This window comes from Bufo bufo, chromosome 3 (assembly GCF_905171765.1).
Source record: "Bufo bufo chromosome 3, aBufBuf1.1, whole genome shotgun sequence".
In the NCBI taxonomy this organism is placed as follows: domain Eukaryota; kingdom Metazoa; phylum Chordata; class Amphibia; order Anura; family Bufonidae; genus Bufo; species Bufo bufo.
Genome location: NC_053391.1, coordinates 461,445,323 through 461,471,870, shown reverse-complemented (window position 1 = coordinate 461,471,870; position 26,548 = coordinate 461,445,323). Strand labels below are relative to the sequence as shown.

Genomic DNA, 26,548 nt, shown 5'->3' with positions numbered 1-26,548 from the left:
TCTCATACAGAGAATGAAGAGCCAGCACTCTCACAGAGCTCAGTTCATGATTGGGAACATATGAGCACCCTCATGTGTGCTGACTACTAAGGTGTAACTCCCAGAATTTCAGTGACTGAAGATCATGAGAACAAAGAGCAGGCAACGATATTATCACCTGGTTTCCATGGGGTTACTGGGACTTGTACTCTTGGGTGGATGGACACTATAGTAAACACTAGGAATTATGGCAAGCACTAATAGGGGTCTTGTGATTGGTGTTTATTGTGGCCCTATGGCTGGTAATCATGAGGGGTGTTTTTGGTTGCTATAAGTTAGAGACAATACAGTTGGCATTCATGGGGGCATCATGGCTGGGGGTTCTCATGAAGGCACCATGGCTCTCACTTGTATGTTATGACCCTGTGGCTGACATATGATGGCATTTATGCCATAGATCTTGTCATGCCTTGTGAGGGTTAATAGATCCATGATATGTATGATAATGAATAACAAGTTTCTGTGGCTGAGATGGAGAAACTGTGAAGAAAGCAGCTAATCTAGCCATTCGATCAGAAGCTGGAGCACAGGCTTGGGATGCCATGCAACACTTAGATAATCAAAATCAGATTGGTGGGGGTGGCGGAAGATGAGGTGGTGCTCCATGTAAGTGCTGCTTCCTGTTCATTACACTACATGTCGTCTCGTAGTGGGAGTGTAATTACAAGTACTCAGTCCATTGAAATGAATGGAGCGAGTACTTGTAATTACACTCACTTCCAAGATGACGTGTAGTGTAATGAAGAGGAAGCAGTGCTCACATGGAGTGCCACCTCCTTTTCAAAGAGCTGATCGGCGGGGGTGCCTGAGGATAGGTCATCAATACAAAACCTTGCACAATTCCTTTAAAGGATAACTGTCATATTTTATTTATTTTTTTGCTAAAGTGTAGGGCAAGTGATAGGTAACAATTTTGCAATAGACTTTATTTAGCCAAAACGTTTATTTTTGGTAGAAAACTGGGGCTGAAATGGCCCTTAGCAGCACTCTTCAAAAGAGCGTTGCTAAGGGCCATCCGTCTCCGATTAGAAAAGATGGGCTGTGCAGACGCTGTGCTTCTGACTCGTGCTTCCCTGGAAGCAGCCGGCTCACTGAGCACAGTGATTCTACTTCCAGCGGCTGCTTCATGAATTATTATCACAGGGATTGCAGGTCAGTGAATGTAACGGAGCATTAGATTGCATAGAAAGGGGGAATATAAATGTAATTTTAACTCGTAAGACTCCTGTGCCCAGCCTTCTGTCACCCAGGGAAGCACGAGACAGAAGCATAGCGTCTGCACAGCCCGTCTTTTCTAATCGGAGACGGATGGCCCTTAGCAACGCTCTTTTGAAGAGTGCTGCTAAGGGCCATTTCAGCCCCAGTTTTCTAAAAGAAAAAATGTTTTGGCTAAATAAAGTCTATTGCAAAATTGTTACCTATCACTTGCCCTACACTTTAGCAAAAAAATATAAAAATATGACAGTTATCCTTTAAGGTTTCAGAAGTTCCATAACTGTTGTGTGTTTTCAGATGTGTCTTTTGATGCAGTTTTGGAAGCCAATGTCTGGAGTGGATTATATATATATATGTGAAGGAAATTGTACAGGACAGAAGCTACTTTGCATCAATATGGTCAGTGTGAAACCACCCTTACGCTACCTGTACATATTACAGATTACTTGTGTTTTTCCACACCCATTTTCATGCAGAAAAAAACTGCAGTGTACAGTACAGGCAAAGTGAATGAGATTTGCCAAATCTCATCAGCACTTTGCATATTTTAAAATCTGCAGGATTTCAATGGTTTGTGTGAATTTTTAGTGCGGATTTCACTGTTTGCAAAGCAAAGAGTGCAACCAGGGGCAAATCTTAAAAGTTCACAAGTAACACATGCAGGTTTTGGTGCCGAAACGCATAAAAATCTGCATAAAAATCTGCATAAAAATCAACATAGAGATTCTATTTGCAAACCCACACCCATGTGGAGGCACCCCTAAGGTAATCTGGACGGTAGCCATGTCATTTGTCAGTACATGCTCTGCTCTTTGTCCTTCTAATAGGCAAACAAGGCAAAGACAGCGGATCTGAACTCCATGGAGCGTATTGCATAAGACAAGCAAACACTTTTTTTTGTACATTACAGACCTCACTGGTACATCTGCTGTAAAGTGTGGTTATACATTTCTCGCTAAAAAGCATTTAGCCAGTAAACAATTGGAAACAATATGTTCCTATAGCTCAGGGACCGTCCAGGTTATCTTCCAGTATTTTGTACTCAAAGCAGGAATTTCCTAATTTCCCTTGCAAGCTGCAGCTTGAACTCTTGACTCTTTTTGTCACACTAGCCACACGAAAGGAAAAAGAGCATTTGACTGAATAACACATCATGGCTGGAAAGACGTGTCTCCTACTGCTCATATGTCTACCCGTCGTCCTCCTTAAACCTGCAGAAGATGGTAAGAGAACGTAATCTGGATATCTGCGTTTGGTGTCATACGTCACTTAGAAGTGAGATTATTTCTAAACTGCCTGGATAGAGTGATTATTCCATAGGGTTTGTGTTCTGCAAATTGTCCGGTAGGTCTATGCAGTGCATAGTGCTTCTTCTAAAGCAGTATGACGTTATTGAGTAGAGCATGGGACTACCCTGCCTAGTATCTGCATATAGGCTGTATAGCAATACCTTGTGTATCTGCGGTAATTATTAAGTGTCTGACATGAATATGTCCTACTATCACTGTTGCACATTGTGAACTGTATTCCTGAGAAACAGGGACTAGATAAGGTGTGTTTTTTGTGGTCTTGTAAAGTTTTTGCTCATTATTGCAAAATGTAGTTCAAGGTTTTCTCCATCATCCCTTAGGAAGTGCACAGCCGGAGCTGTTACATGAGATACAGTATACAGAATGTACGCTGACATTTTGTTTCATATGTCATGCCTAATAGTGGTTTCCAGAACACATTTGATATTTATAAAGCCTGGTGTTACTGCAGGAACATTGATTGATTATTAATCTACAGCCTACTGTGTACTAAGTATAACATGTAAATGCAAAACTTGCACCAAGTCATCACATTCTTGTGTGCAGTGATGTTACATTAGGGTTTTCCAGGCTATAAAATTGATGACCTATCCTCAGGATAGGTAATCAATATCAGATTGGTAGATGTCCAGCAGTAATCGCCCCTCCCACCTCATCATCAGTTTCGGGGGCTGCTGACACCGTAAACTATCCAGTGTACAGAGCTGGAAGAAGATGGCTATATACACTATGTGATGGCTGTGTCAGGGTGGGAGCTAAGCTGCATTATGCCCGTGCCGGAAACGACATAGTGTATGGAGCCTTCTGCTTCCGCCCTGTATACTGTGTAGTTTCCGTTGACCCATCTGATGTGTGAGGATGTAAGGAGATGTCGGACCCCCACCAATCTGATATTGATAATCCATCCAGAGGACAGGTCATCAATATCTGTAGCCTAGACAACCCCTTTAATTTATAGAATACATATACACAAAATGATTTAGTGTGACTGCCCTGTGTAGTGATACTTTATTACTGTACATTTATTTGTATAAGATGTGACACCTCTTTATTGCCCCTGTGACATTGACCACAACCTCATCATAATCAGCTCCCACATGATTTGAGGCAGATTTTGCCTTTTCAGATTTTGGACAGATCCGCTGTGGATTTTCACTTGTCACAAGTGGATGTACCCTTAATTATTCCGACCTTAAGTACATTTTAGAACACAGGTCTCTTAAATAGTGTACGGCCACACATTCAGGTCAGTCTAAGTAGTTTTGGAAGCTGAAACCAGAAGGGAATTCAACAAAGAGGAAAAGCTGGATCTGTCCTTAAGGCCTCATGCACACGACCATTGTTTGGGTCCGCATCCGAGCCGCATTTTTTGCGGCTTGGGTGTGACCCATTCACTTCAATGCGGCCCCAAAAGATGCGGACAGCACTCCGTGTGCTGTCCATATCCGTTGCTCCGTTCTGTGGCCCCGCAAAAAAAATAGAACATGTCCTATTCTTGTTCATTTTGCGGACAAAAATAGGCATTTCTATAATGGGTGGCCTGTTCCGTTCCAGCAAAAGCACATGGGCGGCATCCGTGCTTTGCGCATCCGCAATTTGCTGAGCACAAAACATGTCATTGCCGTGTGAATGTAGCCTAATACTATCTCTCATTTTATGATTCACTCCTGATTTTTGCTTCTGGAACTGCATCAAGAAATCTGACCTTGCGGTCATAACTCAAAACAGGTCTTTCACACTAGCGTTCGGGGTTCCGCTTGTGAGCTCCGTTTGAAGGCTCTCACAAGCGTCCCCAAACGGATCCGTAGAGCACCAATGCATTCTGAGTGGATGCGGATCCGCTCAGAATGCATCAGGATGGCTCCGCTTGGCCTCCGTTCCGCTCAGCAGGCGGACATCCGAACGCAGCTTGCAGCGTTCGGGTGTCCGCCTGGCCGTGCGGAGCCAAACGGATCCGTCCAGACGTACAGTGTAAGTCAATGGGGACGGATCCGTTTGAAGTTGACACAATATGGTGCAATTTCAAACGGATCCGTCCCCCATTGACTTTCAATGTAAAGTCTGGACGGATCCGTCTGACTAACTTTCACACTTAGAATTTTTTCTGAACTATAATGCAGACGGATCTATTCTGAACGGATCCCAACGTTTGCATTATAGGAGCCGATCCGTCTGTGCAGAATATTTTGCTTGTATTCACGTCCCCCCTACTTTCCTAGTACATACTGGTAAATTACTTGGCTTCCTATTGAAGAACCTGTGTCTGTGCATGTGGGAAGCAAATTCTGATCCCCACTGAAAAGGGACAAAGCGATAGTCAGCGATTATAATCTGTATACAGCTCTGGTGAAAGGAAATGAATATGTGCACTGCAATGATCTGTCATTTTTGAATTGCAGTTTTTGTGACTCAAAACAAAGCTAATGGCATTTTAAGGAGGTGGAAACGTGCAAATAGTGCATTTGAAGAGTTCAAAAAAGGGAACCTGGAAAGAGAGTGCTACGAGGAACGCTGCAGCCAGGAGGAAGCTCGGGAAGTGTTTGAGGATGAAGAGAAAACTGTAACTACATATTCCAATGAGTCTATATTGTTGGGGGTCAGGATTTGTCATTTTTATAGATTGTATGGGGCCAGTTATATAATTAGGCTACTTTCACACTCGCGTTTGGTGCGGATCCGTCATGGATCTGCACAGACGGATCCGCTCAGGTAATACAAACGTCTGCATCCGTTCAGAACGGATCCGTTTGTATTATCTTTAAAATAGCCAAGACAGATCCGTCTTGAACACCATTGAAAGTCAATGGGGGACGGATCAGTTTTCTATTGTGCCAGATAGTGTCAGAGAAAACGGATCCGTCCCTATTGACTTACATTGTGTGTCAGAACAGATCCATTTGGCTCAGTTTCGTCAGATGGACACCAAAACGCTGCAAGCAGCGTTTTGGTGTCCACCTCCAAAGCAGAATGGAGACGGAACGGAGGCAAACTGAGGCAAACTGATGCATTCTGGGCGGATCCTTTTCCATTCAGAATGCATTAGGGCAAAACTGATCCGTTTTGGAACGCTTGTGAGAGCCCTGAACGGATCTCACAAACGGAAAGCCAAAATGCCAGTGTGAAAGTAGCCTTAAATGCGCCATGTTTGAAGGCACCCTAAAGTGTCTCCTTAGCATCACTCTAACGACAGTTACAGTTTGAAGTGAATTTATCAGATCTCCCATACCCCCAGACAGAAGGAGAGGCACCAAACTCTGGGATATATTGTTTCTGTTATCTGATTCTGTATTTTCATGTAAATAGTTGTTTAAAGGCTATGTACACCATCGGAGGAATTTTTTGTTTATAATTGCATTTTGCAAATATTTTGCTAAAAATCCTATTTTTAATTCACCTTTATTAAAAATATTGAGCTGTTCTGTCACCAAGGATTAACTGTTTTTCTAGCTCTGTCACTTTCACTTTGTGTCGGTCATCTAATAAACCTTATCTCTAAACAATTATATAAGTAACATTCTTATCAGTAAGATAAGAACTGAGCTATAATCAGTGTCTATAATGTAAGAGAGCAGAGATAAGGAGTCTGTCTGCTCCCCAGATGACGGAAAAGACAGATAATCCACAGGCTGTTGCTACAGCATCTCAGCTATGTACACAATACAGGATTCCATATTGTTAATAAAGACCAACTGAAAAAAATATTTTTAGCTCAAAATAAGTACAATGCAATAATAAAACAAATGCCCCCAAAGGTGTACATAACCTTTAAATGCTGCCAGGACTAGTAGAGGAAGCCTGCGAGTCCTGCTTCTCCCCCCAAAAGCTATTGATATATTCTCTTGCACAAAACTTCAAAGGACAAGCTGTTAAATACTATGCATGGGTGAAGAATGCTGGACTGAATAGAAAACTATACATCCCAAAGCTCAAAGGGGGCTGGAGTGAGATGCACCTAATCTATTAACAGCCACGTGCCTCTTAATAAATTATGTGCATCCCTGGCCCTCTATGCTTCAGAAACTCTAATCTATCTCAGCTAAGGCTGAGATAGACTTGAACTATATTTCATGCCAAATTCTGGTGTAAATTATAGTAAATCTGAGAGGCACAAAAAGTCGCAAATTATGGTAAAAGTAAAGCATGTGCCATAATTTGAGACTTTTTTACACCACAACAGTGGCATAAAAGCCTTGATAGATCTCCCCAATGTCTCTCTCTCTCTCTCTCTTTTGTTGCCCTCAGATCACAGTATTGTGAGCTGGAAAAAACAAACTAAGAAACCATATGAGGTGTCAGGTATAAAAACGTGCAGAAGAGGAGGCTTTATTTTCCACAATAGCCAAACACAGTTCAGAAAGATTTTTATCTATAAACTATGATTAAAAACACACACAATCAGATGGATAAGGAATGCTACAGTAAAAAAAAAAAAAAAAAACTGGATTAAAAAAAATTTGTAAATGACAAGTCTCTTTCACTGTCAATATTTTGATCTACTGTGTGGAATCTTTTTTCGTTCACAAAAGATCATCACTTGAGGCCTCTGGTATAAAGTTGAGCATTAGACTTAATTAATTTTTTTACACATATTTCTACCATCAGTCATGTCTCATGGATAGATGGATAGAATCTCACATCTGTGGACGCCTTTATAGACTGTCTTAGTCAGTGACCCAAAAGGACACCAAAGAGTCTAAACCTGTGTAACGCATAGTTCCTTCAGAGAGCCTGTCATCATGAAAATGCAGTGCAATCTGCAGGAAGCAGGTTATAAGCAGGAGGGGCTGAGCAGATATATATGGTAGCTTTATAGGAAAAGATTCCATAAAACCTGTAATTTATTTGTTTCATTCACCTGCTCTTTCTGAGCTTAATAGCCAAGCGGGTGGTCTTATCAGTAAATGATACTCTTCTCTGTATAAGGGTTCATTCACACGAACATAAGGGCTCTATGCCTGTACGGCGGACCGCAAATGGCGGGTTCATAATATCTGGGCACTGACCATGTGCACTCCATGCTGTGGATGTGGGCCCATTGACTTGAATGGTTCTGCGATCCGCAAGATAAGGCAAAACATAGGACATGTCTTATCTTTTGCACAACAGAGGCATGGATCAGAAACACTCGATAGTGCTTTCGTGGACTTTCGGGTCCATGCCTCCGCACCACAAGAAGATAGAACATAACCTTTCTTTTGCCGTAAAAACAAAATCCATAAAGCGGTTAAAGAATTGTGGATTTTTTTCACCCCATTTGAATTTTTTGCTTACAAGCTCCCTACTACATTGTATGCAATATTAAATTAGTAAGTGTAACTTGTCACGTAGAAAAACAAGCCCTCCTACGGCTATCTAAATGGAAAAATAAAAAAGTTATTGCCCCAGAAAGGCAGGGAGTGAAAAATAAAAATGCAAAAAAGAAAGGGGCTAAAAGGGTTAAGGTGGACCAACCTTTTCCAGTCATGTTATTGGTTTTCTGTTTAATTGTAGCTACTATGTATGCTAATGTCAACTGTAGCTATGCTCTGGACTACATGTTTTCTCCAGCTCACCATAGGTCCGGCAAGAATAATGATTGCAATACAGATTTATATTGACATTGTCTCCATACTGGAAAGCCACAGATAAGCTCCTTCAAATAACAATGTGGCTTACAGTATCTGCTTGCAGAGGTGATGGACAACATGCAGCAGAAGTATGAGTTTCAACTGTGCATTTCTGCAAAAGATTTTCTAAGGTCTACAGCAGATTTGCCAATGGAAAATCTCTGCTGTGTAGACACGTCCAGCTCCCTGAAACTGTGGACCGTGAATATATTATTGGTGTATTTTTCTCAAGAGCAGTTGGTTCTTATGTTTCATATCAACTACAATCACACAATAAATTATACCTAAAAAAATTATAATTTTATATTTTGTGTTTTGTTGCTAATCTGAAGATATATTCACATATTTTAACTTTTTCTATTGTATCTTTAACAGAGAGAATTTTGGAACAAGTATGTGGGTATGTATGGCATATAGTTTCAGACAATATTGTGATACATTCTTCATAGTACCAATTCTTACATCTGGTGGTAATAGAAGCATAGCTTGTTAAGAGTTCATATGCATCCCTTTCTTCATACACTGCGTGCAGAATTATTAGGCAAATGAGTATTTTGACCACATCATCCTCTTTATGCATGTTGTCTTACTCCAAGCTGTATAGGCTCGAAAGCCTACTTCCAATTAAGCATATTAGGTGATGTGCATCTCTGTAATGAGAAGGGGTGTGGTCTAATGACATCAACACCCTATATCAGGTGTGCATAATTATTAGGCAACTTCCTTTTCTTTGGCAAAATGGGTCAAAAGAAGGACTTGACAGGCTCAGAAAAGTCAAAAATAGTGAGATATCTTGCAGAGGGATGCAGCACTCTTAAAATTGCAAAGCTTCTGAAGCGTGATCATCAAACAATCAAGCGTTTCATTCAAAATAGTCAACAGGGTCGCAAGAAGCGTGTGGAAAAACCAAGGCGCAAAATAACTGCCCATGAACTGAGAAAAGTCAAGCGTGCAGCTGCCAAGATGCCACTTGCCACCAGTTTGGCCATATTTCAGAGCTGCAACATCACTGGAGTGCCCAAAAGCACAAGGTGTGCAATACTCAGAGACATGGCCAAGGTAAGAAAGGCTGAAAGACGACCACCACTGAACAAGACACACAAGCTGAAACGTCAAGACTGGGCCAAGAAATATCTCAAGACTGATTTTTCTAAGGTTTTATGGACTGATGAAATGAGAGTGAGTCTTGATGGGCCAGATGGATGGGCCCGTGGCTGGATTGGTAAAGGGCAGAGAGCTCCAGTCCGACTCAGACGCCAGCAAGGTGGAGGTGGAGTACTGGTTTGGGCTGGTATCATCAAAGATGAGCTTGTGGGGCCTTTTCGGGTTGAGGATGGAGTCAAGCTCAACTCCCAGTCCTACTGCCAGTTTCTGGAAGACACATTCTTCAAGCAGTGGTACAGGAAGAAGTCTGCATCCTTGAAGAAAAACATGATTTTCATGCAGGACAATGCTCCATCACACGCGTCCAAGTACTCCACAGCGTGGCTGGCAAGAAAGGGTATAAAAGAAGAAAATCTAATGACATGGCCTCCTTGTTCACCTGATCTGAACCCCATTGAGAACCTGTGGTCCATCATCAAATGTGAGATTTACAAGGAGGGAAAACAGTACACCTCTCTGAACAGTGTCTGGGAGGCTGTGGTTGCTGCTGCACGCAATGTTGATGGTGAACAGATCAAAACACTGACAGAATCCATGGATGGCAGGCTTTTGAGTGTCCTTGCAAAGAAAGGTGTCTATATTGGTCACTGATTTGTTTTTGTTTTGTTTTTGAATGTCAGAAATGTATATTTGTAAATGTTGAGATGTTATATTGGTTTCACTGGTAAAAATAAATAATTGAAATGGGTATATATTTGTTTTTTGTTAAGTTGCCTAATAATTATGCACAGTAATAGTCACCTGCACACACAGATATCCCCCTAAAATAGCTAAAACTAAAAACAAACTAAAAACTACTTCCAAAAATATTCAGCTTTGATATTAATGAGTTTTTTGGGTTCATTGAGAACATGGTTGTTGTTCAATAATAAAATTAATCCTCAAAAATACAACTTGCCTAATAATTCTGCACTCCCTGTAGTACCAAGTAACATAGTAATGACAGTATCCCAATGTATTCAGCTTGTAAACAGTTAATAATATCTAAAAATATAAGATTATAAATGTCTTAGCTAAAGCAGCTATAGTAGGCTAAATTAATCTACAAATCCTTGTAGTTGGGTTCAACATACCTCCAGTAACTATTGAAGAGTAGGTATGAGTCTCACTAGGAAGAACCCCTAAGCTTCAGCGTGGGTAGTGTCTCCAATACTAATGAAAGGAGGCCACGATTCCAAATGATCTAGCAGCATGAACACAAATTAACAGTTTGGTTGACGCCAACCTGACAGAGATCACAACACTATAACATGTAAGACCAGCTTACACACTAGTATTTGGGGGGAGGGTACCAATATCATAATAGAGGCAATTATTATTATAATTTTTTTTTGCATTTCAGATGGTGACCAGTGTGCGTCTAATCCTTGTCAATATGGCGGGTCATGCAAAGATGGAATTGGTGAATTCACTTGTCTCTGCAATTCTGGTTTTGAGGGCAAAACTTGTGAAATAGGTAAGCTTGAGACTAACTACATCTCATTGAGATATGTTTTACCACAGCTTGAGGACATATGGGCTGAAACGTAGTAACCAGAATGCAACTTCTTACATTCTACGACTGGATATCATCCAACTTCTGTCACGGCTGAGGATGGGGAAAACCCTCAACCGTGCGATGACAGAAGATTGTGGTCGCTGCTAGGCCAGGACAGGAATCAGGTCACCTCCTAATACGTCCCTAATTCTGACCCTGTCTCCTAGCCGTATGAGCCAACCCTGATGGTGGGAGGGCTCATATTCTGGAACCTAAGATCCCTACTAACCCTCAGGGTGGCCCTGGACTAGGAGCAGGGTAAGACGGCCTGTTCCTCCTAGACACGGACGAACAGGAGTCTCACTGGCCAGACTGCAAAGGAAGGGGAACATAAACAGCATATGGCAATGGCAGGTAAATGAAACAAGTACAACACCTACCTGCCACAGAGACACAGCCTAGAACCCATGTACAAGTGCTGCTGTCCACAACAACACAAACGGACACAGCACACACCACACATTACACATCACACAGGAACCCAGGAAACCATAGCTGCAATAAACAAAGAGACCACAGAAACATCTTCATAACATCATACATAAACTTATGACCACAAGGGTGGCCCTCACTGGACAAATGGTAAATAACCAGGAGGCTGACTCCAGCTAACCATGGCTGAAGTACCCCTCAGATACAGGCATCCAGCGGAAGCTAAATAGCCCCAAGTAGCCACACCCACACACAGACACACCCAGTGATCACACACTAAGAAGGGAGTTAACCCTTCCTACACCAGGCAAGGGAAGAAAGCTACTTAAAGGGGAAGTGTATAAACAACTATAATACTAGTAGGGTAGAAGTGTCTGAACCATGGGGCTCCTATCCTATGTTAGTATTCCTTTAAATGGGCGTTCAGTTCCTAAAAGTCATCTTCCATCCACTGATCAATTGGGGTCTAAATGCTGGGATCCTCAGTAATCCCAAGAGTGGGGCCCAGTACCCCTGCACTATGCTCAGCTATCTCTGACAGTATCAGAGAATGAATGAAGATGCAGAGTACATACTCACTGATCAGTTAGACTTTTCTGAAACTTACCTTTAAAGACATGATTTACCCTTAATGGGGTATTCCAGTTATAAGAACTTATCCTCTATCCTCAAGATATAGGATAGGTATTATATTGGTTGGGGTCTACCACTGGGACTCCCACAGATCAAAACAATGGGGGCCCTGTACCCCAAAATGAATGGAGCTTCATTCATTCTTTATGGCAGTGCAGGAGATAGCCAAGTACAGAGCTCAGCTATTTCTGGCAGTCCCATAGAGAATGAATGGAGCAGTATTCCCCTATCCTATAGAAAGGTGATAACTTCTTATAACTTGAATGCCTCTTTAAGGCAATTTTCCCACTGCTTGCTAGCCCTCCTCTGATTTGTAGGTTAAATGCTTGGCAGATTTCAGTATACAGCTGACCAAGGAAGATGTCAGGAGTCGTCTAGGGGTAATATGGCAATCAGCATAAACATAGTTTACACTGAGGGATAACCAGGAGATCTACTAACTATGGTGCCCAAGGGTCCACATACAGCTGGATACAGTGGTTGCCTGAAACATAATCTCTAAAATATCTGCTATATGGACATGTTAATAACTTTATATTTAAATCAATTCTTTTTCAGTTGTACTAAAGATGTGCAGTTTGAACAATGGCGGCTGCGACCAGTACTGCAAGGTAGAAAACCGAGATGTTGTCTGTTTATGTACCACTGGATACGTGCTAGGAGATGATGGAAAATCCTGTGTTGCAACTGGTAAGAAATATATAAAAGAAAAACCAAAAAGAGGCAGCGCCTCGTGTGTAGAACCTTACAGACAATAATACAGAAATACACTGATTGTGCTTACCATGTGGTGTTGTGACAAGTCACAACACCTATGTTTCGCCTTACTGGAATTATTCCCGTCCAGTCTGCTGGGGATGGATCTGCATCTGCTGCCTTGGTCTATGCCCTTTTTCCGTCGCTCACGGTCAAAGAGATAAAGCAGGTTTAGTTGAAAGAAGAAAATCAGACCAAATTTCTAACGGCGCTGATGCAGAAGAAGGAGTCCTTCTTCTGCATCAGCGCCGTTAGAAATTTGGTCTGATTTTCTTCTTTCAACTAAACTGGTAAGAAATGTCAATCTAGTTCACATTCTCATTTGAATTGTAAATGCATTTATTAATTCTACGTTATACAGTAATAGAGTGAGATATTTAACTATAATATTTGATTATATTTGTAACTTGGGGTTTGGAGGTGTTTGTCATGTAACACTTGATTGTAATATGTCAATGCAAAAATTTTATTTTTCTCCAGAAACAGGACCACTCTTGTCCTTGTAGACATACTCCATGGATAAGAGTAGCACTGTTTCTAAGAAAAAAAAAAGCAGACCCATTTTTCAAAACTCTATGTTGGATAGAAGAATTCCTGATTTCAGTGGTCTTCTGAAATGGTGATTAGTGTTGGGTGAGCATGCTTAGCCGAACACTAGTTCGGCTTGAGCATCGCATGCTCGGCACATCGCTGTGTTCGGCCGAATACCGCGTGTGCTACAGCAAATTAACGTGCAAGTAAGTACTGCCCTCACTGTAATGCCGTAGCCATGTTGGCTGCTGGCATTACAGTGATTGGCTGGCCGTAACGTGTCATCGGGTGCTATATAGAACCCGATGACATGTGTTTGGGTCAGTTTTAGTTAGGGAGAGCTGGTGAGCAGAAGGGACAGACAGTGTAGGGATTGAAATAACAATATTTTAGTTTTTATATTTGTTATAGACCCAAAAGTCCTTTTAAGCACTATTGTGTGTGGCAGCAATATATAATTCTGCGCTACATCTCCTGTGTAACGTGTGCACAGCCTAAAATATCTGACATCCAGTGTACTTTTTCCATAGACGGTGTCCGCTGCAGACAGTTACATTACCTGTGCTACATCTCCTTTATAACGTTTGTGTATCCTAAATATCAGTGACATTCAGTATAATTTTTTTGCTGCTGGTGGCAGCGACATTACTTGCGCTATACCTCTTGTATAGCATTTGCCCATCCTAAATATCAGTAACATTCATTCAGTGTAATTTTTTATTAGCCGGTGATGACAGCGACATTACTTGCGCTATACCTCCTATTAAACGTGTGCGCATCCCAAAAAAAATCTGTGACATTCTGTGTACTTTATTTGCGCATACACTTATAAAAACTGCGCTACTGTACGTGTGACATACTTGCAAGCATATATACCATTCAATATGCGCAAGGCGAGCAGTAAGGGACGGGGAAGCGGCCGTGCTGCTGATGGTGCATGCAGAGGCCGTAGCCCTGGGCGCGGTGAAACTGTGCCTGCTGCCAGAGCACAAGAAACACACTCATCCACGATACCAAGCTTCATGTCCCGGGGCAGTGTACAGATGTCTATACCCCAGGCCTTTGAACGAAAGCGCAAATACCCAGCCACCTACCCACAGACCATAGCACTAAATGCGCACCTTTCCAAATTGCTGGCCCTGGAAATGTTGCCATTTAGGCTTGTGGACACTGAGGCTTTCCGCAGCCTGATGGTGGCGGCTGTCTCACGGTATTCTGTCCCCAGCCACCAATATTTTTCACAGTGTGCAGTTCCAGCCTTACACCAGCATGTGTCCCGTAACATCACCTGTGCTCTGACCAATGCAGTTATTGGGAAGGTCCACTTAATGACTGACACATGGACAAGTGCTTTTAGCCAGGGATGCTGCATTTCCCTGACGGGACACTGGGTGAACGTTGTGGAGGCTGGGAGCGAGTCATACCCTGGGATGGCACAGGTGCTACCGACGACAAGAATTGCGGGCCCTACTTCCATCAGGGTTTCCGCCGCCACCTACGTTAGTGGCTGCAACCCCCCCCCCCTTCTCCTCCTCAGCCACCTCTTTGCAGGAGATAAGGGAACTGTAATGCTACAGAATTCCAAGCAACCAGGCAAAGATTTGAATCAAACATGGATTTATTGAAGACACAGCAGTAAAGACCAAGCCAGAAATCATACAGAAATAACATAGTCCAAATAATAACCTCTGTGGGAAAACGTCAGAGAAAAGCGAGACCAGGCTAAAGTTCATACAGAAGAGTCCGTGAAACCAGGTACCTAAGGATGAGACGGTGAAGTATCCAAGGTCCAATCCGAGACCACACACTGTGCAACTGTAGAGCAGAGACAAGGTTTCCAGAGGTATTCCCTAGCTGAAGACACACAGCGTTCATGCATGGAACAAACTTAGTGAATCTGAACCAGCATACTCCCATGTTGTAGAGACAACAGTGAGCACTGATCAGCCAGGGAGATCACCTTTTAAACACCTGCTGGCCAATCACAGAGTGCTGCTTGTCAGAACCTCATAGGTCATGCGATGATCCTACTCATTAGCACCTGTGCAGCAAATCCCTAATCAACTTTGAATTTGTGCACAGATGCTTTACCTGTCAGTGGACGACGTAGCACATAAGATGCACGCACACTCGGCTGCACATTCCTTTGCGAATCAACCCTCGGGTGTGCACGCAGACGCCCAACTGACTCGGCACGGGCACGGTATTGCGCCACCATGGACGCCGGAATGGAACCCGCAGGAGACATCGGAGGCAGGACCGGCCGCAACGTATTGCCATCAGCCCGTCAAATCTGCCTCCGAGATCCCCGCAGCCCTCCCCTCCGGCACCCATGCAGACACTCCACCTTATCTGCCCACAAGGGAATTGTAACCGCAGATTGCCTTACAGGACCAGACTGAGCTGTGGCTCTCGCCACTCAACCTACAACCAGGCATGGTTGTGTCTGATAATGGCCGTAACTTAGTGGCGGCTTTGGAGCTCAGCAAGTTCACACACATACCATGCCTAGCCCACGTGTTTAACCTAGTGGTTCAGCGGTTTCTCAAAACGTACCCCAATTTGCCTGAGCTACTGGTGAAAGTGCGCTGCGTGTGTGCCCATTTCCAAAAGTCATCGACAGCTTCCGCCAGTCTGGAAATGATGCAGCAGCACTTGCAATTGCCAGCTCACCGACTGTTGGGCGACGTGAACACGCTGGAACTCGAGGTTGCACATGTTGGCCAGACTTTGTGAGCAGCAGAGGGCAGTAGTAGAATACCATCTGCAACATGGTCGTCGCCTTTCCAGTCAGCTTCCGCTCTTCACAAGCGACGAGTGGGCATTGATGTCTGACCTCTGTGAGGCAGTATGCAACTTTGATGAATCAACACAGATGGGGAGCAGCGATAACGCTATTATCAGCGTAACCATCCCACTTTTGTGTCTACTCAAACGCTCGCTGCTCACAATGAAGGCTGACGCTTTGCATGTGGAAGAGGTAGAAATGGGGGAAGAAAGAACACAGGGTGATAGTCAGACCACCCTCAGTTCGTCTTCTCAGCGTGAATTGAGACTGTTGCCTCCATTACAGAGGGTAGTACCCATGGAAGTTTTATTCCATCTGTTCAGCGTGGATGGGTAGAAGAGGAGGAAGAGGATGAGGAGATTGAAAGTCATCCTCCTGATGAGGACAGCAAAGTCTTGTCTGTTGGGACTCTGGCACACATGGCTGACTTTATGTTAGGCTGCCTTTCCCGTGACCCTGGCGTTGTACGCATTTTGGCCAACACAGATTACTGGTTGTTCACCCTGCTCGACCCCTGTTACAAAGAGAAATTCTCATCCTCCTGTGGTGGAGAGGATGAGCAAAATGGTGCAATACCAGAAGGTCCTTGTGGAAAAATTGCTCCAAACATTTCCAGCTGACAACGCTGGCTGCAGAGCACGTAGTTCCTTGGTCAACTGAGGAGGGGAGACGAGGGGAACACACAGCAGTTCCAACAGAGGCAGGGCAACACTCTCCAAGGCCTGGGACAGTTTTTTGACACCCCGCCAGCATCCTCAACCTGATGCGCGGCCTAGTGTCACAAAAATTTTGGAAGATGGTAAGGAGTACGTAGCAGACCGTGTCAGCATCCTCAGTGACCCTGTGTGCCTTACAACTATTGGGTGTCCAAGCTGGACACGTGGCACGAACTGGCGCTCTACGCCTTGCAGGTGCTGGCCTGCCCCGCCGCCAGTGTTTTGTCAGTGCTTGTATTTAGTGCTGCTGGGGGCATAATAACTGATAAGCGCATCCACCTGTCAACTGAAAATGCTGACCGATTGACTCTTATAAAAATGAACAAGGCCTGAATTGCCCCTGACTTCTCTACTCCACCAGAGGAAAGCGGATGAACATAAAGGCACTTTAAATGTAGGGCTTTTATGGGTGTATTGAATACACTGTATTCCCATGCACCCCTTCCACCACTAAAAAGGGTATATGGTTCAATCTCCCTTTTCTTGTCCTCCTCCTCCATCATATCAACATGCTTATTAGGCTGCCCTCGCTCCTATTGTTTTAGAGGGTCAGCTCAGCAGCGGGCCTTCACCCATAATGTTTTATAGGGTCAGCTCAGCAGCAGGCCCTCGCCCACAAAAATTTTAGATGGTCAGCTCAGCAGCAGGCCCTCACCCACAAAATGTTTTAGCTGGGCAGCTCGGCAGCAGGCCCTCGCCCACAATTGTTTTTAGATGGTCAGCTCGGCAACAGGCCCTCGACCAAAACATTTTTTAGATGGTCAGCTCGGCAGCAGGCCCTCGCCCACAAATTTTTTTAGATGGTCACGGCAGCAGGCCCCTGCCCACAAAGTTTTTTAGATGGTCAGCTCAGCAGCAGGCCCTCGCCCACAAAATTTTTTAGATGGTCAGCTCGGCAGCAGGCCCTCGCCCACAGAATTTTTTAGATGGTCAGCTCGGCAGCAGGGCCTCGCCCACAAATTTTTTTAGATGTCAGCTCGGCAACAGGCCCTCGCCCACAAACTTTTTTACATGGTCAGCTTGATTTTATCTTCGGTTTGTTGCATATTATTGTCAGTCTGTAAAAGCGGTGTACTACTCGGACAACATCGTTCCCAGCAGCGACCTGAGAGTCCAAGATGCATCCAGACATCCTCCCAATGCAGTTCCCGAACCATTTCAGTGGTGTCTTCATCAATTTCTAAACTTTCCCTGTGAACCAGACACCCTCCCCTCTTCAGAGCAGGGGGTGCCTGGTTTAATGCTCTGGTTCTCCCATTGACTTCCATTGTGCTCGGGTGCTTGGTGGAGCACCCGAGCATCCCGAGGTGTTCTACTCTAGCACTTTGGTGCTCGACCAACACTAATGGTGATCTTTCAGTACGTTTGCTGTTGGCTATTGTTTTAAACCAATGGAGGGATAGCGATTAACTAAATTGACATCTTTAAGAACAAACCCAATGGATTTCAAGAAAACATTCAGACTTACTACTTGATTAAAGAGGACCTGTCTGCTCTCCTAACCTGTTCTTTTAGTAACTAACAAAATAACAATTCAACTCTGTTATTCTTCTTAGAAATGTATAAAATATAAATGTACAACCTTTCTTCTTGTTTATTGGGTGTGTTTGTATGCAGTCTGACACTGTGGGAGCAGAGGAAGTAGAGTAAAACATGACTGCAGGATAAGACTAGACTTGAAAGGGTTTATTTGTAATTTGAACCAGAAAGATCTTCGTGGGAGCTGTATACAGAATGTTATTTTTTATCTTGACTATTTGCACCTAAGGATGTGAAGGCACCCTTAGGGAGCTAAGCAATGTTCCATCAAAGGGGGCCAATTTGCAAAGGTAGGTAACTGCCAATGCCAATCAAGTATCACGGACATATCCTAGTCTAATTAATATGACCACATGCAAGATACTTGCTGGTCTTTGGGTGGCATGCATACAGCAGATGTCAGATCGGGTGGAGATGGCAAAACATCTTTGCTGCAGCTTATCACAATTACATTTATTGTTTTTAATAGCACCATTCTACATCATGTCAATGCACCTTTAGTAGGACTATTGTGAGACAAAACAGAGTATTAATGTAAGGCGAGTGAGGGAAATTAATGTGAAGTACATAAGGTTGATAAATTAATAACCCCATGCGCCTTGCAATAATATTAAATGGTCACTAACTTTTCATGCAACTTTGCATAAATCAAAAGTAAAAGTGACCATAAGAAACTTTGCAATAAGTCTTATCAGCGTATCAGAGAGAAATTTCTAGCTATCATGTTATTAGCTGTTTACCCCCACTAATTGCCTTTCACTTAGAAAAATGTCTTAAACCCATCTAGTATGAATCAGCTCCACAGGATAATCACATTACACATGTCAATACAAGTCTATGGAGAGGGGAGGGGGTGGAGTGAGTAGGACCTGAGTGTGACAGGACTCCAGGAGAGACATCAAAGAAACTGCTGCAGCTTAATAGGAATTTGATATATCAGCTCAAGTGCTTTGTTTACAACCATACAGGTCAGTACTTCTCTGTAATGTCCTTCACAATACTGGGGTTGCTTCTGGGTGAGTAAGGAAATGTTAGGAAGCAGATTCTCCTCTACTCTCCAGCTACTCTCCATGCACCATCCCTGGGAGAAGTTAAAACTAGACATTCAGCATGCACAGAGGAAAACTGATAAAAAAAAATGCCAGATACAAGTCATATTGTGGCCAGAAAGAGTGTTATTACTCATGTACACCCACTGTTCTATTGATTAATGAGAGAGGTTAGCTTGGAAGCTTTATAGTTAAACAGCTGCATATCATAGATCTGCAGTGCATAGCAAGGCACCAAATTGGAATTAATAGGTCTCCATTGTATCCATTGATTGCAGTGGGCACTCTCTCATGCTCCCTGCAGAGTACCCTTTTTAGCTAACATGCCCTAAACATGAAAACACAGAAATATTAATTCTCCATGCATTTATTTTCTCTATACAAAGTATACATCATGAATGATCAATGAATGACTCAACGAATATAATAACTGTGAAATAAAACTGATCGATTTTAGGTAGATGTTTGTTGTATTTTCTAGTGTGCTGTCATTGTCAGAATTTGCGCACTTCCATAACTTTTTAATCTTGGCTATGTGGTACAGAAAAATATCCCTGCGGAAGAAGAGCGGGCTTCAGATTCAAGAGGTCAGTAAGTGAGGAAGTAGACAACAGTACAAACCACACAGCTGGTTCAAAGATAAGCAACTCTACTGCAAGTCACACTGACTCCACATCCCCCGAAAAAAAACTCCAGGCTGAAGAGGGACTTCCTGATGCATCTTTATCTGAATTAGACTATGACTACAACCCAAATGAGAGGATTGTGGGTGGCACAGACTGCAAATATGGAGAATGCCCATGGCAGGTAAATAATGGATTAAATGTAGATTTATACACCTCATGACTGTAAACACACAATCTCTGGTGCCCTAAGAAGAGCTTTATTTAAAGAGGCTCTGTCACCAGGATCAACCCTATACAACCAGGCATACAGTATATCCTGATAAGATTGATGAAGCTGAGTAAAACAATACCTTTCTTTGCAGTGTAGGTCTTGGCATTCAGGAGAAATTAGCACTTTTATTTTTATGCAAGTTAGTCATTGGAGCACCAGGAGGGGGCTTATGTGGTTCCCTGTTATGGCTAGGTGACGTCACCGAACCTGGAAGTGGAGGTAACTGCAGATGAAGCTGACTGCACCTCCACTTCCGGATTCAGTTATGTCACGAGTGCACTAATTATCTTTGCTGCTCGGCAAGTATTAGAAGACATGGTGCGCATGCGCCATGCTAGGGAACTAGTGCGCAGAGCGAGATATCAGCACTAGACTCTCATCTAGCACTGTCAATCTAAGGGGAGGGTACATGTTTATAAGGAGGAGGGCATTAGTATGGAGTACCAGGGGCATTGCTAGAGAAGCGCTCAAACAGCATGAACTCGCCTACTGGTGCTCCAATACTGCTGTTGTGGAAATTTTATTAGGATGTGTATTTAATATATTGTGTATTGTCATCATGTCTCTCAGTGTCAGGGTAAACCATTGGAGTGGATATCTTCCCGTGTATGTCCTGTCACAGCTGCTGGGCGCAGAGGTCTCCGTCGGCGAATGGTCCATGTGCTAAGCACTGGGCTGTGGACCGGGGAAGAATGATGTGTTCAGCAGAGCAGTGTTTTGTTGGCGTGGATGCATTTGTTAAGAGAACAATATAACGAAAGGAACGTGCGTTTGTTGTCTCTAGTGCGCCTGATCAGCCACTGGAGATAATGACGTTGTCCTGTAAATAAACATGCATGAGGATCATAGTAACTTTATCTGGCATTGATCACTGAGCAAGGCTAGATAAAATTAACTCCAGTGGTAATGGTAGATTATTGCATACATGTGTTTGTTGGCTAGGGTATTCTTGTCTTCCTATGTCATCACTTCCTGTATGTCATCACTTCCTGTATCCTTGTTATGGGCCAGCTCCTTTTACACCTTTTGTGAGTAAATAAAAGTGAACAGACTGAGCATGGCGGGGCAGTTGCTCAGCAGAACTTAACATGAAAACATCTTTGGCTGACTGCGGTTGAGATTTTTACCTTTCTTTACACAAAGTTTGATGCGAGCAGATTACAACTATTAATATTTCTACAACACTGCGAAGAAAGGTGTTGTTTTACTTAGCTTCATCAACCCTACCAGAATATATGCCTGGTTGTATAGGGTTGATCTTGGTGACGGAACCTGTTTAAAGGCTATGGACACCTTAGGAATCAATTTTTATAATTGCATTCTATTCATTTTGGTGTAAAAATATATCTAAAAAGAAATATATTTAAAAATATATATATAGCTCTTCCTACAGCTTCCAGTTTTAGTGCCTCTTCAGTTTGCTTCTTCATACCTTACCTGAACTTTCCTAACTGCTCACTTTCATTATAACTTCATTTGTATCACTTTGATAAGTATTTTTGAGCAATATCTCAATGTATATATATACACCAGACAGTGGCTTAAATATAGCGATAAATCTCCTGCATCACAAAACAAACTGCCTGTAGCACCACTATGGAGAGCTGAGTGGATTGCAATGTATACAGTTACCATTGATTTCAATGGAAGCTGTAAATAATCTCTGTGCACTGAGCTCCCCCTAGTGGCAGCTGATAAAAAATGCAATGAATTGGGAACAGGAGAAACAGGTCAGCACCAGTCCCCGACAGCAGCCAAGTGGTCTTCCTCAATGGTAAGTATGCCACTTGTTTAGGTGCACTACACCACAGGCACTTCACGTGCATATTATAGTCTGCCAAGTAGGGAATATATTCAATATTTGAATCCCACTCTTGCAAAAAGTTGTTTTGGGACAAACACTTTAAGTAAAAAATAAATAGTAAATACTGAAGTGATTTATTTAACCTATGTATATCTAAAATCTAATTTGGTAAATCAATGCAGGCTGTCCTGTTCAGTGAAGATGATGAGCCATTCTGTGGAGGAACGATCCTGTCCAGTCAGTTTATCCTCACAGCAGCCCACTGCATGAACCAGACAAAGTACTTCAAAGTTATCGTAGGTAAGTATCCCGATCAGCAAGTATTTATTTGAGTGGGTTGAGCAGGGTTAGAAAAACACTGAAGTGAATGCGGATAAGCAGCGATATCCCACACAACCTGTGGACAGGCATAGCACTGTTTATGGAAGAAAGTAACCCTTTTTCTAATTCTGGACAAACCCTTTAATTGCAACATGAAAATAAGATGACAGGTTTCATACGCTTAATGTGTAAACTTTTCATGACTCCTTTTAGTCAGTTTCATGGAAAGTCCTTCAACAATTCCATACAGTTAGAAGTCTTATGATATATCATAATATATATCACTATAGAATACATAATATATAATACACTAACACTGTGGACATCAAGGAGCCTATAAATGGAAAGGTGTATATAGACATAACACAAATCTGTGATCTATCACAAAATGTAAGAGGAGGAGGTAAAGAGAAGGTATTAGCCTATAAAAATGTTCATTCTGTTGCCATCCTGCTGCAAATTTTAATAAAATGATTAAGATGTATTATTAAATGGCATCACGTGAAATGTTTATAAAAACTGCAAAAATATGAAGTCTTCTCTATAGATTACATTAGTGGTGTTCTCCGGAGTACAGAAATTAATGATCATCAAGGTTATCAATATCACATCAGAGGGGGTTCGACATCTGGAATCCAAAGCCAACAATGTGTGCAGAAGAAGAAGCTCTGTAGACTGTGCAGTTTCCAGCACCGGCGTACTGAGGCTCAACTCCCAATTACTGGAATGGCACCTGAGCTGCGGTACCCGGGCAGCGTACAGAGCTGTCTGCAAAACATCTGATCGGCAGGGGTACCGGATGTCCAACCCTCACTGATCTGATATTAATGATCTATCCACTATGTTTAGTCTGTGGAACCTCTTTAATCCATGCCATGCAGAACTTGGTAAGATGCCTCTCTGTCCATGGAATTGCTGCAGTGCAATGTCACCCTTCATACCCACATCCCTTTCATACCCACATTTTACTACAAGTCAGAAACTTCGGAATGGTAGCACTGCATTAGCTTTGATGAATTATGGCATTGAAGAGAAATAGGCCGGCTCACATTCATGTGCCTTTACTTATTCAACAATTAATAAAATACACTTGTACTGTTGATTGGTGCTTAAGATGTTAATACAACACTTATTTAGTCCAATTAATGCTGTAACAGATTTTAGTTATGCTGTTAGTCCATAGTTAATACGTGAGTAAGGCCTCATGCACACGACCGTTCCGTTTTTCCGCTGGACCTGCCTGCACCCTAGCCGGCTGTGGTTTTCTCTGGCGCATGAGCTCTGAATTCTCCGGGACGCCTGCACTTGGTGAAAAATTATAACCGTAGTTGTGCTTCTAAGCTTCCATCCACACTGCCTTGTGAACCGACCCTCCACAACCACAGACCGCCACCACGCACGTATTGAGTACGTATTGAGTACTACACATAAACATCAAGGGCTGCATGAATGCAGTAAGTACTATATGAACATATTAAGTGCTGCACGAACATAGTGACTACCGTGACATATCTTCATATATGTGGCTGAATTGATCACATGTGGCCAAATACAACATCTTACTCACATATTAACTACGGACTAACAGCATAACTAAAATCTGTTACAGCATTAATTGGACTAAATAAGTGTTGTATTAACATCTTAAGCACCAATCAACAGTACAACAGTATTAGTGCTACAAAGTCGTCAAATTCGTTGTTGCACTAAAGTGTTAAAGGTTATTTAATATAAACCGAAGGAAGCTGGCAGATAAAGTGAAAATAATGTGCTTCTAAGTTGCCCTATTGAGAATTTATGGGACTAAAATAATCCGATACCAATTGGCTATAAGATCTAACCAACATAGCAACAACCGCATCTTGTACTATTTTAGCATATTTGCTTATTGTCTCTATGATTTTGTGGACTCCCCTTTAATCTATACTCTTGCCCACTTAGTTGGCTTTGCAAATCAGTGCAGGGACTGGTGTACTTGAAAATGATAGCATATGGTGGAATGTAAAGCAAAGTTAGCAGTAATAATACCAAGCAAATATATATATATTTTCTACTAATTAAATTTTTGGTTATAGAGATAAGTGAAAAATCGCTGAAATTAAATTTGGGTCTAATTGCAATGAATCGGTTGGCAGTTTCTATTCAGGAACAAGTCAATTCTACTCAAATTAAAAGTGCTCATTCATATTGCCCAAAAATCTGTGTATGACACTGTATCCAACCACTTTCATACTCTTTATGCCCCAGACAGTATTAGTAATGTCAAAGTGACAGGGACATATATGGCTATGGGTAAAATGATAGTACCTGGTGGCAATAAAAAAACCTGCTTAATAACACACTGCTCTGTTGGTATCCCTTTTTGGTGTCAGATGCCTCAACTTCTCACTTGCAAAATAGTGGCTGTCACTTTGAGAGATTTGTCTGAATCAAATCGCAAAAGGTTCAGATTCGGCTGGAAATTTGAGACAAATTTGATTAATTTAAAATGAATTCACTCATCTCTATTTGGTTATCAATTTAGGCAGGGTGCTTAATCTCCTTAAAGAGACCAGTCCTCTATGGAGACTTACTGGAAGTACGCCATGGTATGGAGACTTATTGGCAATGATCCATGGGAAATTAATATGCAGAGAGGTATCTCCCAAGAAAGAGAACCATCTCGCCAGCGCCACCTATTGGAAGTGGCTCCCGATAAGTCGAAATCCGTATTTCTAACAAGCCTTGGGATTTGACAAGGGAATATAGCCAAACCAGCTATCCATTTGTAGACAGCCATTTCAAGGTGCTTGCCCCTCGTCAATACAGAGTAGAACTTCTTTGCATATTCATTTCCCATGGAGCATTGCCAATAAGTCTCCCTACCATGGAGGACTTCCAGTAAGTCTCCTTACAGAACTGGTCTCTAAGGAGATTCAGCACGCTGCCTAAGCCACTTCCAAGGCATCGCACTGAGCCAGCCAGAATCCTACTCCATACTAACGAGGGGCAAACACCCCAAAACAGCCATCTATGGATGGCTATTTGGCTTGGCTAGTTGTAAAGGCTTGTTGTAAAGTTGGATCTTTTCTCATGGGGAGCCACTTCCAATAGGTGGCACTAGTGACATGTTTATTTTTCTTGGGACATAGATAAAAGTCATCCTTTGCATTTGAAACCAACCAAGACTAACCCTATTTTGCATTATTTTACAGGAGAAACAAATACACGTAAGAAGGATGGTGCTGAATCAATACACAAGGTGGATAAGATAATTATACACCCTAAATTTGTCAGGTTGACCTATGACTTTGACATAGCTGTGGTAAAACTGAAAGACGCCATAAACTTCACTGATAACATCATACCAGCATGCCTCCCTGATCCTGATTTTGCTGAACAAGTCCTGATGAATGAGAGGCAGGCAATGGTGAGCGGTTTTGGACGTCTTCATGAAAGAGGGGTTCAGGCCACAAAACTTCAGATGCTTCACGTTCCCTACATTAGTAGGCAAACATGCAAAGAATCCAGTAAGTTCACAATCACAGAAAACATGTTTTGTGCTGGCTATGACAAAGAGGTGAAAGATGCTTGTCAGGGAGACAGCGGTGGTCCACATGTCACCCCATACAAAGACACCTATTTTGTGACGGGAATTGTTAGTTGGGGAGAAGGTTGTGCACAACAAGGCAAATATGGTGTGTACACAAAAGTATCCAAATTAAATAAATGGCTTAGAGGGGTATTGAAAAGACACCAGTGATTTCCCAAAAACCCCAGCTACCCCTCAGCTTCAAGCTTCATTGAAGCTTTACCAATATACTCCACCAGATAACAAGTCAATATGCTACAATTTATTAAAAAACTTTCTTGATGGTTCAGTAGTTGTAAGGCCTGGCAACTAACACATAATTTTTATGTATTTCTGTGGTCCAAATATTCTTATAATTCAAGTCTTTACCTAATGGGAAAGTAATAATTCTACTAGTTCAGATTTTCTGGCTATGAGAATACAGCCCCAAACCTCATTTTAGTGCATTGCTTAGCATACCTAAGAAAGAAACAGAAGCAACGAAGTATAATCAGTCATAGACCTTCTGGCAATGTCAGCTCTAGCAATATGGTTGTTTATTAATACTAATAAGCATGGATCACTGTTTGCTTTTGCATTATCTTGGCAATTCAGTAATATTGAAATATATGGACAGCATTAATAAAGTTGACTTACTACA

At 42.4% G+C, this 26,548-nt stretch overlaps 1 protein-coding gene across 3 annotated transcripts; it reads left to right on the top strand.

Moving 5' to 3' along the window:
* Positions 1-26,548, top strand: LOC120995774 (coagulation factor X-like). 3 transcript variants are annotated; one of them, XM_040425193.1, is made up of 9 exons: positions 1-141; positions 2,367-2,477; positions 4,964-5,124; positions 8,546-8,570; positions 10,677-10,790; positions 12,495-12,626; positions 19,860-20,122; positions 22,199-22,316; positions 25,532-26,548. In XM_040425193.1, the coding sequence occupies exons 2-9, from the start codon at positions 2,408-2,410 to the stop codon at positions 26,077-26,079; spliced, it is 1,431 nt and encodes a 476-aa protein (XP_040281127.1). In that variant the 5' UTR covers positions 1-141; positions 2,367-2,407; the 3' UTR covers positions 26,080-26,548. The 3 variants fall into 3 exon arrangements, with proteins under 3 accessions (XP_040281127.1, XP_040281126.1, XP_040281125.1); XM_040425192.1 differs by lacking the exon at positions 1-141 and adding an exon at positions 1,642-1,653; XM_040425191.1 differs by lacking the exon at positions 1-141 and having other exon boundaries at positions 2,105-2,477.